Source organism: Pseudopipra pipra, chromosome 4 (assembly GCF_036250125.1).
Source record: "Pseudopipra pipra isolate bDixPip1 chromosome 4, bDixPip1.hap1, whole genome shotgun sequence".
Lineage (NCBI taxonomy): Eukaryota > Metazoa > Chordata > Aves > Passeriformes > Pipridae > Pseudopipra > Pseudopipra pipra.
Genome location: NC_087552.1, coordinates 36,075,455 through 36,093,003, shown reverse-complemented (window position 1 = coordinate 36,093,003; position 17,549 = coordinate 36,075,455). Strand labels below are relative to the sequence as shown.

The window sequence follows — 17,549 nt, the reverse complement described above, 5'->3', positions numbered from 1 at the left end:
TTGGACACCCTCTAATAGCTTCATGTCTTTTTATATCGCAGTGACCACACAATATTCACACAATATTCAACACTTTGAAGTAAGGACTAAGATGTGGTATTTGCATTGGCAGTCTACAAGAAGCCATGGTAGAAAACTCAAGAATCAATCAGATAAAGTAATTGGCATTCTGTGAAAGTGTGTCACCATCCCCATATTAGGTGAATTTAATGGATTAGGACTTCCTACTTATGTCAAGGTCATATACATCAGTATGGTAATTATGCTATACCTACCTTAACATGTGCAGAGATAAAATGCACTGCAATGCTTAAGGGTTGTTTAAAAAATAGAAATCCATAAAACGTATGCAATCTGTGAAAAGTCACATTACAGACTACTAAATATGGATAAAAATACACTGATTCTTGCATGATTAGAGTTGGAAGGGACCTCTTAAGGTCTCCACTCCATCTTTTTGCTCAAAGCAGGGTCAAATATGAAGGCAGACCAGGGTTGCTCAAGTCTTTATCTAATCTGGTCTTGAAAACCTCCAATAATGGAGACAGCACAACCCCTCTGAACAACCTGCTCTGATACTTGGCTGTCTATGCTGTAAAATATTTTCTACTTATACCCATTCTGATTTTCTCTTTCTTCAACTTATGTCGGTTGCCTTGTGTTCTCCAATCAAGGACCATCATGAAGAGCTTGGCTCCCTCTTCTTTTTGCCCTCCCTGTAGGAACTGGGGGCTACTCCTGGGTCCCCCTGAAGCCACATCTTCTCCAACTAAGCAAACACTGGAACTTCAGCCTTTCTTCATAGGGCAAGTGCTCCAGCTCCTGGGCATCTTGGCAGCCCTGTGCTTAAGTCCTTCCAGGTTATTAATATCTTTCTTGTACTGGGGGGCCATAACTGCATGTTGAGTCAATCTGTAATTTAGCAAGCAGTGAGTAAAGATGGATGATCCCTTCCCTTGAGTCACCACCAGCTGTGCTTCTGTTCACACAGTCCTGGATGCTTTTGGTTGCCTTTATGCCAGGGCCCATGGCTGGTTTCTGCCCAGCTCACTGCCCCACGGCCTTCTCCACAGAGCTTCTCCCAAGCCAGCAGTGCCTGACCTATCTTGCGCTTCCTTCCCAGGTGCAGGGCTTTGCATTTGCCCTTGTTGAACTTCATATGGTCCCTGTTGGTCAGTTCCTCCAGCCTGCCTGGGGCCTTTTGGGTGGTAGCTCTACTACTGAGGCTATCATCTGCCCCCCCTTCTCCACTTGGTGTCATCTTCAAAGCTGATGAGAGCATGAACTCTCACCTCTTCATGAGTCATTGATAATGATGTTAAAAAGGACAGGTTGCAGGATAAGCCCCTGTGGTACTGCACTTTCAGTCACAGTCTTACCACAACCCTCCAAGCTCTACTACACAACCAATTTTAACCTATTTAGTTTTCCATTCACCTATAATCCTGCAAAATACACCTTGGAGACTGAACAGATTTAAACTCATTTGTTTAAATCCTGGAATGTAATTTGTAATTAAAAATCTTTACGATCTGAATACAACACGTGATCGCAGTGCAAGAGATTGATAAGAATAAAGATAGGATAACCAATATAATTATGAAAAGGAAGAATGAATTATTTTGTTTAAAATAGTCTAAATACTTCTGCAGAGTCTTCGTATTTACCACTGTGTGGAAACTCTTTAGAGAAAAATTGCAATGCAGAAGTAAAGAACATTATTCATTATTTATGGCTTAAAAAAAAATCAAGGTTATTGAGACTAAGTTGTAGAACATTTAACACATTTTCAATAGTTTTAACATACTTATGTTATTGAATTCATATACACTACATACTTCAGCTAGCAGAAACATATTTGGTGGCTTAAAAATTTCCATATATATTCAACATAATTATCGCACAGGATACTTTGGGGATGAATAGAAAAAAACAATTCTAAATACTACCCTCTATGATGTCTCCTGCTTTGCTTTTATTGACACTATTCATAACCAGGGTAAAAGAATAAAGCAAGAATTTAACTACAGTCTATTTCTTCCTGTCCTTTTTACTTCTTTTAGAACAAAAGAGGGTCCAAATTTTTAAGGTTCTACACTGTATCTTAGAAAAGGTCAGGCTACAGCTGTGTACTAAAAGCAAAATAACAAAATGGGTGGTACAAAACACTAAGCTATTGAGACAATTCATAAATAAGAAAATATGGTAAATAAATACCTAATTAACCAAAGTATCAAATACAATTAAAAATACCAAGAAGATGATTGTTTCTTGAAAGTGGAGGTGTTTCGGATCACTTCTGAAAGCTGTTAGTGGTATTTCATAAATCAGATAGATTTTTGGGTGTTTGACAAAATAATTTGACATTTTACTATTACAGCAGTGAAAAACAAGAAAAGTTGTGCATTATCAAATGTGTTTAGTGACTGAGAATACCTGATCTGACACATTTGAAAAATGTTTCTTTTCAGAAGAAAAAAATTAACCCTAATCTTTTACATAGTATTCCTCTAGGTTGTCTAACATTGTACATCTAAGCCCCAATACATTGGAAATTATTTTTTTAATGCTGCTTTCCTCCAAAAAACTAAGCAGCCAGAGGACTATGGTAATTCCCCTATACAGGTTACTTGATAGATTTCAAGTACTTCACAGAAAATGTAAAGAAATTTATTGAGTGTTCCTTTACATGCCAAGGAAAATTAGAATTAATACAAGTCTTAAAATAACAGCAGGAGTGCACACTTATAGAGGTTCATTAGGATTTGTTACGTTGAGTGTCATGTCAAGCACACAGATTCATCCAATTAAGCTACAAGATTCTGATCACTTCAATAATTGCATTGAGAAAAAGAGTAAGGGAAACTAAGAAAAAAAAAACTATGAAGTAAATTAATTTGCAATATTATGGGTCTGACCTCAGGCGTGTTTGGGAAAAGATAAAGACACCTCTGTGCTGTCTGAGCACTTGTCACACCACTTAAACTGAATCAACTGGCAGCTTTTAAAGCTCATCTCTTTAATCTTTACTGTACCAGACAGCAGTTGGAGACAGTAACTATTTATGAATCTCTAATTCCATTTAATCAGTCTAGCTCATCAATGATGGTGAGCAATGAGAAATAAATGACAAAGAGACAGTGAAACTACTGGAACAACATACTCATTCTCTTAAATTAATATGAAGGAAGAAAGAATCAGGTAGGGTCAATGCTGCACTTTTTTAAAAAAGCTGCATTCTTGAGAATGTGATAATATAAAAATCATCATAGACCACAACATCATCTTGCCATGGCACTGACTGTATGACATTGTGGATGAAAAACTGCAGAATTTCGTAAGCATAGCAGGACTGCATATCATCACCTATGTTACATGAAGAGAAAGAGGTTCACAAAATTCCCAAATAAAATCTCACTCTGGAGGCAGTGTTTTTTCTTGGTGAAAACACCTCTTTCAATCACAAACACAACTTGATTCGAACAAAGTAGATATTGGCTATGACCTGGCTTGATGAATTTGCTTTTTGTCAGGGATCAAGATACAATCATGGTTACTAAAGATTCTGATTCACTGCCCTATGAGGACCTGTAGTGATGGCAGAAGTGGCTACTGCTTTTTTACCTGCTCAATAACAAACAGCCAACAGAGTCCACCCTCAGCTAACAGCTGCCCATGGCAGTGTATTAACATAAATCATCCCTCAGAGAGTTAATGCACTGTTTTAGACTATGGCAACCAGTCACCTGTCCCTTGCTCACACACAGGCTGCAGGCCACGTCACAGCCAGCAGGGAAGCTATGGGCAGGAGGAGTGTCAGCTGCCAGGGTTAATCAACACCTGAGAGCATGAGTCAGCCTTCCCCAGTGCACAGATTATATAGCACAACTCTGATTTCTTCTCATTTCATAAAAATTACTGAGCACCTTTTATAACACGTTCTTTAGCTAAAGAATGCTGCAAAAGTGCACCCCGGGCAATGAATTAACCTGTTTCACCAACTTGCCTGCTATGCCTATTCAATTTATTATATACTATATGCCTATATAATATAACAAGTTCAAAAGAGGTTAAAACATTCAGAAGCTGTTCAGTCTACAATGTTTGGAGAAGCATATGAAACAGAAAAATCAAATCTCTATCTCAGATGTATTTGTCAAATACTCATACAAGAGGATACAATATTGATTGCAATGTCATCTAAATTTTGTCATAAAAAGTGCTTAAGTCTTCTAGTGGAGAAAAAAAATTGCCACAAACTGAGATCAAAGGCATGCTGAGCTACCAGAACAATATGACTAATTGTGCTTTTTTTTTCTTTTTTTTGTTTCACTATATGAAAAGAAGCTTGATCTTATACTCCAATATTTATTAAGAGCAGGTGACTTGAGGCCATCCCACTTTGCTGCCCCTTATTTAGGTTTGCATACAGAGAAGTATACTGCTTGTGTTTTCAGGCACTTTCAATTTGATAGGAAAAAACATAAGGATAGAGAAGCAGTAGTGAACAAACGGTATTTTAAATCTGTTACCAATTAAGAGTTTCATTTGCCCTATTCAACTAGATGCATAAATATTTGCTGTAATAGATATTAAAGGCAGTATACACTGCTTGCTTGCTAGAAGTATCGAAAACATAATATCTTAATACTATATTCTTATTCTCACATCTGGAGGTCGTGGGTACAAATGACTATCAGTAATTACAAAATTTCAAAGTACTAAGTGATTCATCTGTACTACAAAACTATACTTCAACAATTAGCTGTTATCAAACTCAAGTTAAATAAACCCATGATGATAAATAATTACAGTTTAAGACTTCAGCAAATTAAATTATTCTGATGGGAAGGAGGGACCCAGCTGTAAAGCTTTTGACATTTTTCCAAACAAGCTGTCTGATACCAAGGGAGGTATAAAGGTAGCTCGAATATTATAATAAGTTAAGATAGAGAAGATGCCTTTTAAATTTGCAGTTCAAGAAAAGACTGCTAAATATCATGAAGACAAACCTGGAACTCACAGTAACTTTAAGAAGAGATCTGGAAAGGTAAATATGGAATTATTTGATGTCCTAAGATGTGCAAATCATGGTACACACTGGAACTAATGATGGGGTGTCAGAGCTACAAAAAGAGCTCTGGCCCTTTTTTGGAGTCACATTCCAGCTGACCATATATTGAGCGTGGCAGCTGTTGAGAAATAGGGAGCCATCATGCTTAGGTACCTAAGTGGAAGGAGGGGCTACAAGATACATGAATATCTGTCGCACTGGCTCAGCAGAAGTAATGACTCATCTGGACAAACATGCCCTAGTTTTGGGGTCCTATATTTCAAGAAAGATGTGAATTAGTTGAAAAGAATCTCAAAGAACAAAACAGTGTGATCAAAAGCGTAGAAAACACTATTTATCAGGAAAGATTAAATGAATTAGGTGTTTTCTAGGCCCAAAAGAAAATAGAACTGAAGGTGGACATAAAAAAAGTCTCAAATTATGTAACAGATTCCTTTGAAAAGAAAAAAGAATAATTTCTTTTCTATGGCCATAGTGAGCAGAAAAAATAAGTTAATGTACTTTAACTGCAGTAAGAAATATCTGTTTTAGTTATGACCAAAACTACTGCCCTCAACTTCCTACATTTCTTATATTACAGATTCTGAAGCAATACAATTTCTAACAGGCTGTGAAATACTCATTTTTGCAGGTTTTTAGAAAACCAGTTAGACAAGCACATATCAGCAATTACTTAGGTATGGCTATTTCTGTCTTAAGAATATATTAGAGAACTTTCTGAGATTCCTTGCAGTCCTATGGGACTCAAAAATCAAAACTTATCTCTTGTCCACTGATGATATGTAACCACTCAACTTCAGGAAGGTCACGTATCTCTGATAACCAACTGTTATGTTTCAAATATGCTTTTTCCATCACTGCCCTTCTGGGATGATCTTCCCATGAACTGTTTCAAGATGTAATACATTACACTCCAAACTATCCTTAATGTTTACAATGACTCAGTAACACTTCCCTTGCTAGTGTGCTAGTGCTGTCATCTGAGACATTTGAGATACAGACACCTGAATTTCTGCATATATGACTGTCCACTTTGTTTCATTAAATGTGTAATGGTTTGACTGTGCACTCTTTGGGGCAGGGTTTATCATGAATTTTTTTATTTCAACAGTCCTAAGCACAATAAAATCTCTGTCATCTGTGAATGTTAGCTGCCATGGTACTACAAACAATAATGACACAATGTGCTAACAAAACAACACAGCAGGGTGCTATGGGAAAGAACTGAGATTAATTTTACGCGACTGGCCATGTAGCGCAGAAAGTGTTTGCAGTTGGTTTGGTGTCGCTTTAGTCTGGGTTCTTTCCGTGGAAAATCCTGCATCAGCACTGTATGCTGGTGGGTAGTGCACAGTGGTTCCTGTTCACCCAGAAAATATAGGCTCTTATTTATCTGGCTCTTCCTGAAATGACTTATGGGCACAAAAAAAACCCCAACCAAACAACAAAAAACAAAACCACAAAAAAACCAAAAAACCCACATTCAATTGCCCCTTCTGTTTGGCCTGGTTTTGTTTCATCACTGATGCACTGTTAATAGCCACACACTTCTTTGTTTTTACTTTAAACTTGTTACAGACTTTGTAAATTATTTGTATTTTGCAAAGTACCCACCAATAAAACAACCTTACTGGTAAAGGATAATGTTGACTTTGAAAGTAGATACTGAGTATATTCCAACCTTCTGGTTAAAACCAATTATAATCCAGCCTTCCCCCTAAAGTGATTTGATCTCATAAAGCATCAGCCAGCCTAAGGAACAGTTCTTTGGCTGGAGAGATTTTCTGTCATTTGGCTTTGGGTATTTTGAAGTTGTAGAATTTACATTCGGCAGATATCTTCATACTTCTCTTTCTAAAGTGACTGAAACCACTTATATCTTTCACACTCTTCTGTTTAAATTTACACTGCTTTCTGCCTCTGTGAGCACAAGGGAACCATCATGACTTTTTTCTGCTTCCCATTTCTCTTGCAGCTGTGTGTCAGTATCCCTCAATCCTATCTTATGGGTGAATTCTATCTTATGGGTTGTGTTAACTAAAATAATAGCAATGCTGGCTCAGAACAAAAGCCTGTTTCATTTGGCACTGTTTCTAACAGCAGTCTAGGGGTCTACAGCATACCTAGAGTGGCATAAGAACATGACAGGCAACCATAGAATAAGCTCCCCAATTGCAAGGATCTGCAGCTCAGAGACTTTCAGAGGCAAAGGTGATCCCTTTCTAAAATAGCTTAGGACTGGGTTTTATTATGTTGTCCTATGCCTTAAGAAGAACGTCATGGGTACTTTAAACAAATAATTCTACATGTAATTTTATGGCCTATAAATTAAATACACTCAGGATCATTTCTACAATGCAAGGAGGTCCCAAAACTTCTTTTCACTTCCCTATCCTATTACAATTCAAAAGTAGGTATACAAAGGGTTCAATGATTAAGAAGTCAGGAAGACAGAGAACTGTTCACTGGGAAGCCTACAACCCAAATAGGAGGTGACTGTCAGAAGTACAGAATTTACACAGGTAGTGTGCACTCTTCTTGGGAAATACACATGGTCCACTCAGGAAGTTCACTGACCACTACATGAAATCAAGAATTCTGAGTGGAATAAATAACAAATGTAGCTGACTGAGGCATTAATGAGCAGTAATGTCTGAAGATGGAACATGCTGATTAATGGAAAGCTGCACCTATGAATAATAAAACCTGTTCTGTTCACTTTTACACACGAGTAACCTAAAAAAAGGAATTTGCAAAATCGTCATGAATTTGGTCGTTAAACAAATCTGGGCAAGGATACGAGAGATAAAACTACAGTTAACAACAATTAAGGTGGAAAAAGGATACGGGATAGATGTCCATACATAATTCACCAATGACATGGAGAAAGCTAAGAATAAACAAATGACAAACCTGTAATACCTTTAGAACAATGCATATAAATATTAGAAGCATGACTGAAAGCCAAATATAAGTCTCATATCTGGGTATATATAGCAAGATTATTTTATCTAGAAATCGACAAAAGAGATGTAACTTCACAAAGTTATACACATACCGGTTTCAATGAACTTAAAAGTCAGGCAGAACATGGGTATCATTCAAATGCAGTAACTATCTATTCATTTTCCTGGGAAGAATATATTCCCTTATAACTGCAAAGCTGAGAAACATGCCGAAATATTGAAAGCACAAGTATCTGTTACCATACACTCACACTTACCCACATGGTCTGTATGTAAAAACAATATAGCTTTCCTCATCGCTTCGTTCGATAAATGTAACGCACGTGTACTTTTCCCAGTGCCGCATGGCCTGTTTGAACATGGCGCGCTGGGTGCCTGGAAGGACAGTTGTATGAGATGAAATAAGAGACTTTTCTAACTGCATCTTTCTCCTTACAAGCCATACCAGGAATATAGGCCTGGAAGGAGTCAGTGAATCATGAAGCCCTGTGTGTCCCAGTAGTCCCATGTACTGCCAGATTCCAATTAAAGGCATACTCAGAACATCATCTCATCATACCATATGTGCCTGCAAGGGAACTGATACTGCCTGACACACTCTAGTAAATACAAAACCTGCAATAAAACCCACAACTATTTTACACCAGAGGAAGAAATATAGTGTTGCTTATGTGCCTGCATCAGCATAATATTTGCTATGCAATTTCCCAGATGAACATCAAGTGAATCACCTTGAGGGGAAAAAAAAACAGAAAGGAAAAAACAAAGAAATCTGAGGAACCTTGGATTTTAGCTATCTATCTAATAGAAAGAAAGAAAGAAAAAAAAAATCCTACAGCCTTCCACTCTGGAGACCAGTTTAACCTAAGCCATGTAAATAGGCATACCAGTCGAAGCATTTGATTTAAATAAGGCTGACCTCAACACGGACAAGTCTCTTCTTCTTTGCATCAAAATCTTTCAGAAAACAAATAATATATCAAAAGTAGGAAATTAAGAATTTGGTAAAATGCTGGGCGCATGTAGATACTAGTTTTAAAAATGAGAAACACATTCAGAAAAGGTCAGATGCAGCCAGGCCAGCTCTCAGCACAGAACACAAAGCCAGCCAGTACACAGTACTTCAGAGAGCATAGCAATGTAATTTCACTGCCTGACAAAAGACAAAGTTTACTGACATAGGGGCAGTATCTGAGAATATAGCTGTATGGCTTCAAAAAGAACATTATTATTTGGCAAGAATTTGCTAACAGAAACGCATCCATCTTGCAGGTTACAGCATAGGATAATTAAAAAAAAAATCAAATCTTTTTTAAACTTAAAGATGAAAAACCTCAAAGTTTGTAAAAATGGCAAGTTCAAATTATATCTGGTTCTAAAAATTAAAGGTTATTCCATCCAATCTTGCCCTTTGCCTTTATCTTTAAGCAACATTTTCCAAGCTTTAGAATTTGACTTTCCTTATGAAAAAGGCAAAATGTTTAATCTGGTATGCTTTCATTTAGCTTACTATGATTATTTCAGAAAATAATAATCTTAAAGCAAAGGTCACATTTGGTATAGTACTATGTAAATTCGCAAACTGGAAGTTTGACTGTAGATGTCAGTTTGAAAGGAATAAATGGTTTCTCCATATATACGCAATGTGTGAGCATTTGCGTGTTTATTTTGGTTCCCTGTATTATCATGCACAGTAAATGTTATTACATATTTTTCCCATTTTATTTGGGGTTTTTTGCTCCATTCTCTTTAAAATTATCTCTTACATTCTCATCGATATTGATCCATTTATATTTTTCAGGGATAACAAATGTTTTAAACTTTTTCTACAGTTTTCTGCCAAGAATTCTATTGGCAGTCTTTCTTCTTGTCATATATAATGTCTGTGTGTACCCATCTGAAAACCAAACTGAGGAATGACAAAACACATTTGAGTCAGTTTGTTGAGTGAAATCAGTTCAGTAGAATACATGTCACACCAGTTGAATTAGATATATACTTGTGCCAAATATCCTGCATTAAAAAAAAAAAAATCCCCCAAAAAACAGATTTCTTGACATTCTGTTACTTTGGCTCTTGGAAACAAACATGCAACAGGAAATATTAAGCAAAGAAAAAGAGCCTTCCCTCTCTAAGAGGTAGTTATACATTTTTATTATGTAGCTTGCCTTTGAAAACAATTAATTAGACTAAGTTTTTTTTCTTTTGACTTTCATAGTATGACTTCACTTCTAAAAATTAAAAAAAAAAAAAGAAGAAGAAGGCAATTTAAAAAAATCATATTTCCTCTTTCCATCCAAAGCATAAAGCTTACCAGTGAAATTTCCACCTATAACATATGGAATGACACCCCCTGGCCATATTCTTTCTGTTCGTGATGTAGCAGCTCTAGGAAATCGGTTTTTCTCATTTTTCCCTGAGAATTTTGCAGTAGTTCTTCCTTTAGATGTATTATTTTGCTCAAAACCTGTAATGATAATTAAAATACTGAATGAGGTCACACACACACAAAAAGAGAACAACTATTTTCCAGCAGGTCAAACTCAGATTATTTCTTTATGCCTCTTAAATGTAGGACATTGCTGTTATGTGACAGTCTATCATTACTTAGTTTTCTGAGAAAGGCTTGAAATAAGTCTGAATCCTCATTTTTTAAACATATCTCAAGTAACAATTTTGCACGTATGTTTATCAACTGGAATGAGCATCGCATAATTGCATCTAAATTTTCTCCTTTAATAAAAATATTTGGAAAATTACACTGTGTTTTTAGTGGGTTTTTTGGGGGTTTCTTTTTTTTTCTGGCTTTAGTGTTATTTTGGACCTTTTAATATACTAGTATTTTTCCAGCAAAGAAGGAAAGTCTTTGGACAGACTCAAAGTAATCAAAGCATTCACTATCTTTTTCATTTTTATTGTACGATCTGGAAAAAGCACCAGAGCAGAAAGAAGTCCATACATTTTGGACCCTATGAATAAGTATTACTCATGACTGGAGTTTCTTTACAAGAGAAAAAAATATCTACCATTCTCAGGGATATTACCACCATTCATTCCATTACAGTCAAATCTTTCTAAATCAGCTGAAACCTACAGTGACAACAGAAAAGGATAAGGATAGTTAGACAAGGACTTGCACACAAGAACAGGTGCTTCTTCTGAAGCAATTTATAGGTTAGTAGGCAGATCTGAGCAGTTCATAAAAAACAGATCCCTTGAAAGGTGATCAACAAATCCTACTCAGTGCAGTTGAAATCTTACTCCTCATTGAAGAGCACACTTTTCCTCTGTGAGAATCCCCTGTGATACCAGGTGCACCAAAGTGTTAATGACTATGTCAGAATCAGGAAGGATTCCCGGCAGGATCACAGTAAGGAATCTTGGAATAGCCCCAGGGCTGAGAGAGCAGCAAAAGGAAGAAAGGGGAGAAGCTCCAGCACAATGCAGGGAGAAAGCTTTTTGATACACAGGAAGAAAAGCCTGTCTTTGTAACAACCTGCATGTAACAAATTATATCAGGAGTGATACAGAAAATTCCAGGGATTTAAAAAAAAAAAACCAAAACAACACACTCAGGTAAAACAGGTAACTTATCCTTGTAATTAAAAAAGTGTGTAAATGGGAATTATGCAACAGTCTACATAACAGGTAGACACTTTACAGAAAAACTATTGTTACACTTAATATGCAATCATTATTGAACCACTTCAGATGTTTACATAGATGTTTTACCATTTCAAATTCTTTTTATCAGTGCACTCCAGAACTCTAGGTAAGAAATTTATGCCAAATTGCATGTGAAAGACTACAAGAATTTATGTAATACTAAAATTTTAAATCTCTTATAAAGAATGAAAATTATATATCAAAGTACATCTGCAAAGGCAGTTACCATGCTCTGGTTAACCTTGCAAGATACATTTAGACAAAATGTGGTACGATTACAATGAAGTTTTACATATTTTCCTTTTTGAAGTTGACATTTCACGATATTAAAGTGAAGTCTCCTTGCATTAAATACAGTGAGTAAACTCAACCAGTATTATTGGGGATTCCACTTCTGTGGGCTGTTGAATTCAACTACATTTATACCGACAAGAGCATGATTAGTATAAAAATGTGCTTGTTCGGCATAACACACTACAGATGATTCAAACACAGTATGAATCATCAGAATGCCCCACCTGGATCCAGAAAAAAAAAAAAAGAAACAAACAAAATTAGTAGCTATGCAGCGTAGCCTACCTGCCATGAAAAGACACTGTATGGATATTAGTTGAGCTGATAACTGTGAACACAGCCATACAACAAAGTTAAGCAGTTTTTAATACAAGATTTAAAACTATGTATTTTAGCTTTTGATACTGATGTAGAAATCTAAGAAAAAAACAACAAAAAGCTAATCTCTTCATTACTATTCTTGCACTATTTATTTTATAATTTATTTATGCCAATAGCAATACATGAAGGTTTTAAAGGGTTAAAATACTATCATCATTAACGTTCATGATACACTATGACATCAGGTAACTTGCTAATTTAAACACTGAAAATACCAGAGCCAAATCTTCTTATCCTCTCTATAAGCTGATAGAGGGCACCGTGTTTTTTTGACATTCCATGTTCTCCAAAGCCACCTTTAAAAGGAAAGAAAAAAAAAAAAAAGAAATTTTCAAAAGTTAAAAACATGGAATCTTAAACCTACAGCAACTATATAGCCTGGAGAAATTAGAAAATATCCCATAAAATCTGCAATGCAACTTAAAGGTAACTTAATATTTTTAATGATTTGCATAAAAATTTTTCAAGTATTCTTGACAATGCAATAAAAACACATTATTAGCTGAAAAATTTTCTAATATGCATTCCATGAATGTAAGTCAACATTTCTTTGTTAGTCAGGCAAGTCATGACAATTACATCATCTAATCTTTATTTGGAGCTTTTTTTGTTTCTGGTGACCTTGACATCCTCAGAGCTATATTGACTGACAGCTAAAAGGCTTTCCCTTACAGAAATTTCCTGAGTGCATGCCACAATTTTCTCATTCCAAGAGAGGGAAAGAGAGAAAGCAAACAGCCAAAGTTTCATCAGAAAAAAAACCTAACAAAAAAAAAATAAAAAACCACAACCAAAAAACCCAACAAAAACCCAAACCACAACAACAACAACAAACGACAAAAAAAACCCCAACCCTTCACCACACACAAAAAAAACCCAACAAAAAACCTCCAACAAAACTGATGCAAACTTAATATTTTTGATTTTACCATGAAAGATTTGGGGTTTTTTTCCAGCATGCAAATAGATGTCAATGCACTCTAAAGGCTTTGAAACATTACAAGCTGGCGTATATTGCAGTAAGACCTCACAGGCATATAAATAGATAGATAGATAGATAGATATCTGTGTCATTACAGCAAGTAACGAAAATCTAAGTTATGAAGTAGTTAATTTTAACATTTACCATCCCATTTACAGAAATAAAACACATTTCTGGGTTTACTGCATGCATTCTGACACATACACCCTTCACATATAAACCTTTTGTGGCTGCAAGTGCCTTTTCAATCACCAGTAAACCAGAAGCAAGAACACTGACAACACTGCACTAGTCAATTAAATCATTCAGAATTGTTCAGAAAGTTTTGTGATTTTCATAATTTTGCACTAGGTTGTATTTTACAATTCACAATCTGTTATAGGACAAGTGAATTTTTAAACTACTTTTACAATAGAAAAAGTAAAAAGATGGAAAGAGATCATTGACACCTCCAACTGCCATTAAAAAGATCTTTCCAAAATTCCTATGAAAACTTTCAACATATATGTAGAATATACATTCATTAAACAGTAACTTAAAATCATATTGCACATGAGAAAATTCCATAAAAGGCAAGTTAGTGTGTGGTTGCTCAGTGAATAACAATGTGCCTAATTATTTGGATTACACTGTCACATAGTTGCTGGCTCCCTCGAGAAAAAATTTCCAAATTTTTAAAAACATTTTAGATAGATGAGGTAATACATTCCTTTCCAACAAGTTGTATAGTAACTATAGCATATACTGCATAGAATATAACATTGATCATCATTAATGTAATTGTCTCGCATGCTACCATTCATCTTATAAAAAAAGGTATATAGCTAAAGATTCTAAAAGAATATTAAAAAGTCCTTAAAAGCATCATCTGTCAGAAATAACAGAAAACCCCCAGAGAATCCATTATTTACTTAAGGAAATTATTATACTATATTTCTAGAAAAAAAAACAACTCTCACTTTTGTCTTACCACTGCTTGTGTATTTCATTTAGCGAAAACTAAAGAAGAAAAAGTATCTCAGCTAGACTAAGCTGTCTTATATGAATAATATTAAGTCTTGCCAAGCCACACAGCCTAAAAAAAGTTTTTAAAAAATTTATATTTGCTGTTCAAGCAGGAGAAGGTAGATGGTTTAGGCAGTTTGGACTCAATATACACATAAAATTTTTATCAGCTCTACTGTTGTTTCTGTTTACAATGATTATGCATTTTGCTTGGACGGAATGAAAAATAAAATAAAAGAGCCATACTCTGGGAAGCTCACAGATTATCTGACAAATCCAGACAGATAATCCTCCCCAAAAGGAGCAGTCATATAATGTGAATCAGGGCCTGTGAGCCTCAGGCTTTTAATTAGAGTTGCAATGACAAGTGTGCCTCCACCACTCCATCTTCATGGTTTACAACCAAGTATCTAACCCTTCTACCACATGTCACCTTTAGTTTGTGAAGACCAGCTACAAAGGATGCTCAGAATTCAAGCTTGCAATTGTGTTTATAACTAAGGTAACATTTTGCTGGCTATATTACAGACATTTTACATTCCTTTTCCAGTTGCTACCTAATATCAACTAGCTATAGTTGTTGGCAATTTGCTATTTCAGGAATTAAGGGGAGAAAAGCACACTAGGCTGTGCAGTTTGCAAAAATAGGCTAAATTCCAAGTTTATGCACCAAGAATCCTGTAAATGTAGAAAAAAATTACATGTGTGCAGTGCAAAATTGAGTTCTCCAATGTTGTTTTTAGAAAAAGCAAGAATGCTGAGGGTTCACTGAGAGCAATTAAGCCATCAACCTCAAGCTTGTTGTCAAAAGTTTAGTCCTGCTGACTATCACAGTTGGATTGACTTGTCTTGTGCAACACAGGTAGAAAAATTTGATCCAAATATGTTAGTAATCCTCGACAGGGTGACTCGATATCCTGAATAGGATACCATCCACAAGAAAAGATAATGTGCTTATCACAAAACATGTAAGGAAGGAAAAACTAAATAATATTAAATATAATTTAAAAACTGCTTAGTAATGTATATTGTTTCTGTAGCCATTAACAAAAAAAAAAAAAAAAATGAAAAAGAACAACTTTGCAGTTAAAAAGAAGAAATAGAAAAGCAAGAAGAAAACAAGAAAAGGGAGTCATCGGGCCAAAGAAATCACTTGACTGCATTAATCCAAGGGGAAATGAGTGATCTTAGTCTACATTTTGTCAACAAAACTATTGCCTGAAATACCTTCAAAAGGCAATTTAAACTATTTGTTTGGGGGAAGGGAGGCAGGGAGACCACTGATTCTAAAATTTTAAAATCAAGTCTAGATCTAGAAATTACCAACACTGTTCCTGCCTTGAAAAGACAAGTGGATTTAAAAAAAGATAAAATAAATTTGCAAGTTGTCATCTAAATAGTCTAATCACAACATCTACATAGGAAGAGTAAAAATATTTTTAAAGTTATCAATATTGAAAGCTTAAATTTAAAATTGCTTCTTTCACCTGAAAAATGTACTTCCACATATCAGGAATAAGCTACACTATTTCAGTTCAGGACCATATAAAACATGTTGAATAGAAAATAATTTTTAATTTTACATTTATAGATTCTCTAATAGCATTTTTTCCAGACTTTTCCTAAGTAACTTGTCTTTTTATGGTATCATAACCTGAAAATTTACAAATTCTCAGTTATCAATTTACAAATCAGATCCTGAAAGGATAAACATTTTTAAACATTAGATAGACATCCATTTAGATATGGATTATGTTTTTTCTCTTCTGCAAGCACACATATGTATACATAAATAATCTCTCTTTATCTATGCGTCTGAATATCCAGCTGCCTGTGTTAATCAGATTGCAGTTCTGGCAACAGTGCATTGTATGTTAACAATAGCAAATAAACATATACTAAAATGCTGTATAAATAGTTGCTTTTTAGACAAGGCAAATTATAGCAAGGATGACATGTTCTAATGCTGCTTCTAGATCTAGGTACAGAACTGGATGAAACACAAAAAAGAGCAAAAGGAGAGATGGTAATCCAAGGTCCCCAGTTTTGTCTGAGGATAACCCATAGGTTCTCCACTATCAGGAACTTTCAGTGAAGAAATCAAAGCTTTGTACAATTTGCTTTCCCTCAGGACCACCTGCAGAGTACACTCATGGTTTCTACCAGCTTCTGCTCCTCAGTTCAACAAGATATTTTTTATCAGAAATGCCAGAATAAAATTAAAATTTCTACTTCTCTCTTTCTTTCCCTAAAGCAAATTTATACTCCTTGTATAATATTTTTTAAGTGTAAATTAATGCTATCCAAGATATTATACTGACTTTCCATATTTAAAACAGAGATTGCCTTCTATGTGGAATTAACTAACAGGAAAAATAAGTTAAAACAAGCTTGAAATAGCATACCTGTGTTATGGCCAAGTCTTTCATTGGAGTGCAGTGTAAGGTCAATCGTCCTGTCAATTTGAAAGATTTTTAAGTCTTCATCATCTAAGGCAATATCTCCCCAAAAGACAGCTTTAAATGAAAAAGAGCTCAATTTAATTAAAGAATTTATTTGGACAATAAAACCAATCTGAAGAATATGATGCCATGTTTACATCCTTTGGGAAAGTATATGGTAAACATATATCACGTATATTTGCTTACTGATCTATGTTTTTACATGAAGAAAGAAAGAAAAGTACATAGCAAGAGACAAATAATTTGTTTCAAAATCTTACAATCTATTTAGTTTTTATGCACACTGCCTAAATGCAATAATTTAAATGTAATACCTATCTATTAATATCTTTTTAGTATTTTAGCATGTAATTAAGTATGTAAGTAAATACAACAAAGCAGAAAAGACACTGAGACGTGAAAATTTGAACTATGAAGTAAAAACATACACTACCGAAAACCACAACTTTTAAATTTCCTAACATCTCTCTGAAAATGGGAATTATTTGAAGGAATTTTTATTATGTTTCACTAACTTTCTATATTACATTATGTTTCCCTCAGATAATTAATAGGTTTATCTTTTTTCTGTAAACTGAGTAAAAACCACTTTTATTTTTTATTTTCCTCTCACATTATTTGTACACTTTCCTTTTGTATTTTAATCTCACTATCTGGATGCTTTCAAATTCTTTATTTTTCAAAGCTCCAGTCTCTTTCAAACCTTCCTTTGGCCCTTT

The 17,549-nt window shown here is 35.0% G+C and overlaps 1 protein-coding gene across 4 annotated transcripts in view; it reads right to left on the bottom strand.

Annotated features, from left to right (window-relative positions):
• The window catches only part of TLL1 (tolloid like 1), a 131,249-nt gene that overhangs the window by 56,053 nt on the left and 57,647 nt on the right, over positions 1–17,549 (bottom strand). For all 4 annotated transcript variants that reach the window (XM_064652416.1, XM_064652413.1, XM_064652414.1 and 1 more), the window contains 4 exons: positions 16,774–16,884; positions 12,597–12,677; positions 10,355–10,507; positions 8,298–8,415 (listed from right to left, as the gene is read on the bottom strand). In XM_064652416.1, the coding sequence (XP_064508486.1) occupies positions 8,298–8,415; positions 10,355–10,507; positions 12,597–12,677; positions 16,774–16,884 (463 nt within the window). Of the gene's footprint in view, positions 1–8,297; positions 8,416–10,354; positions 10,508–12,596; positions 12,678–16,773; positions 16,885–17,549 lie in introns of those variants that run through there.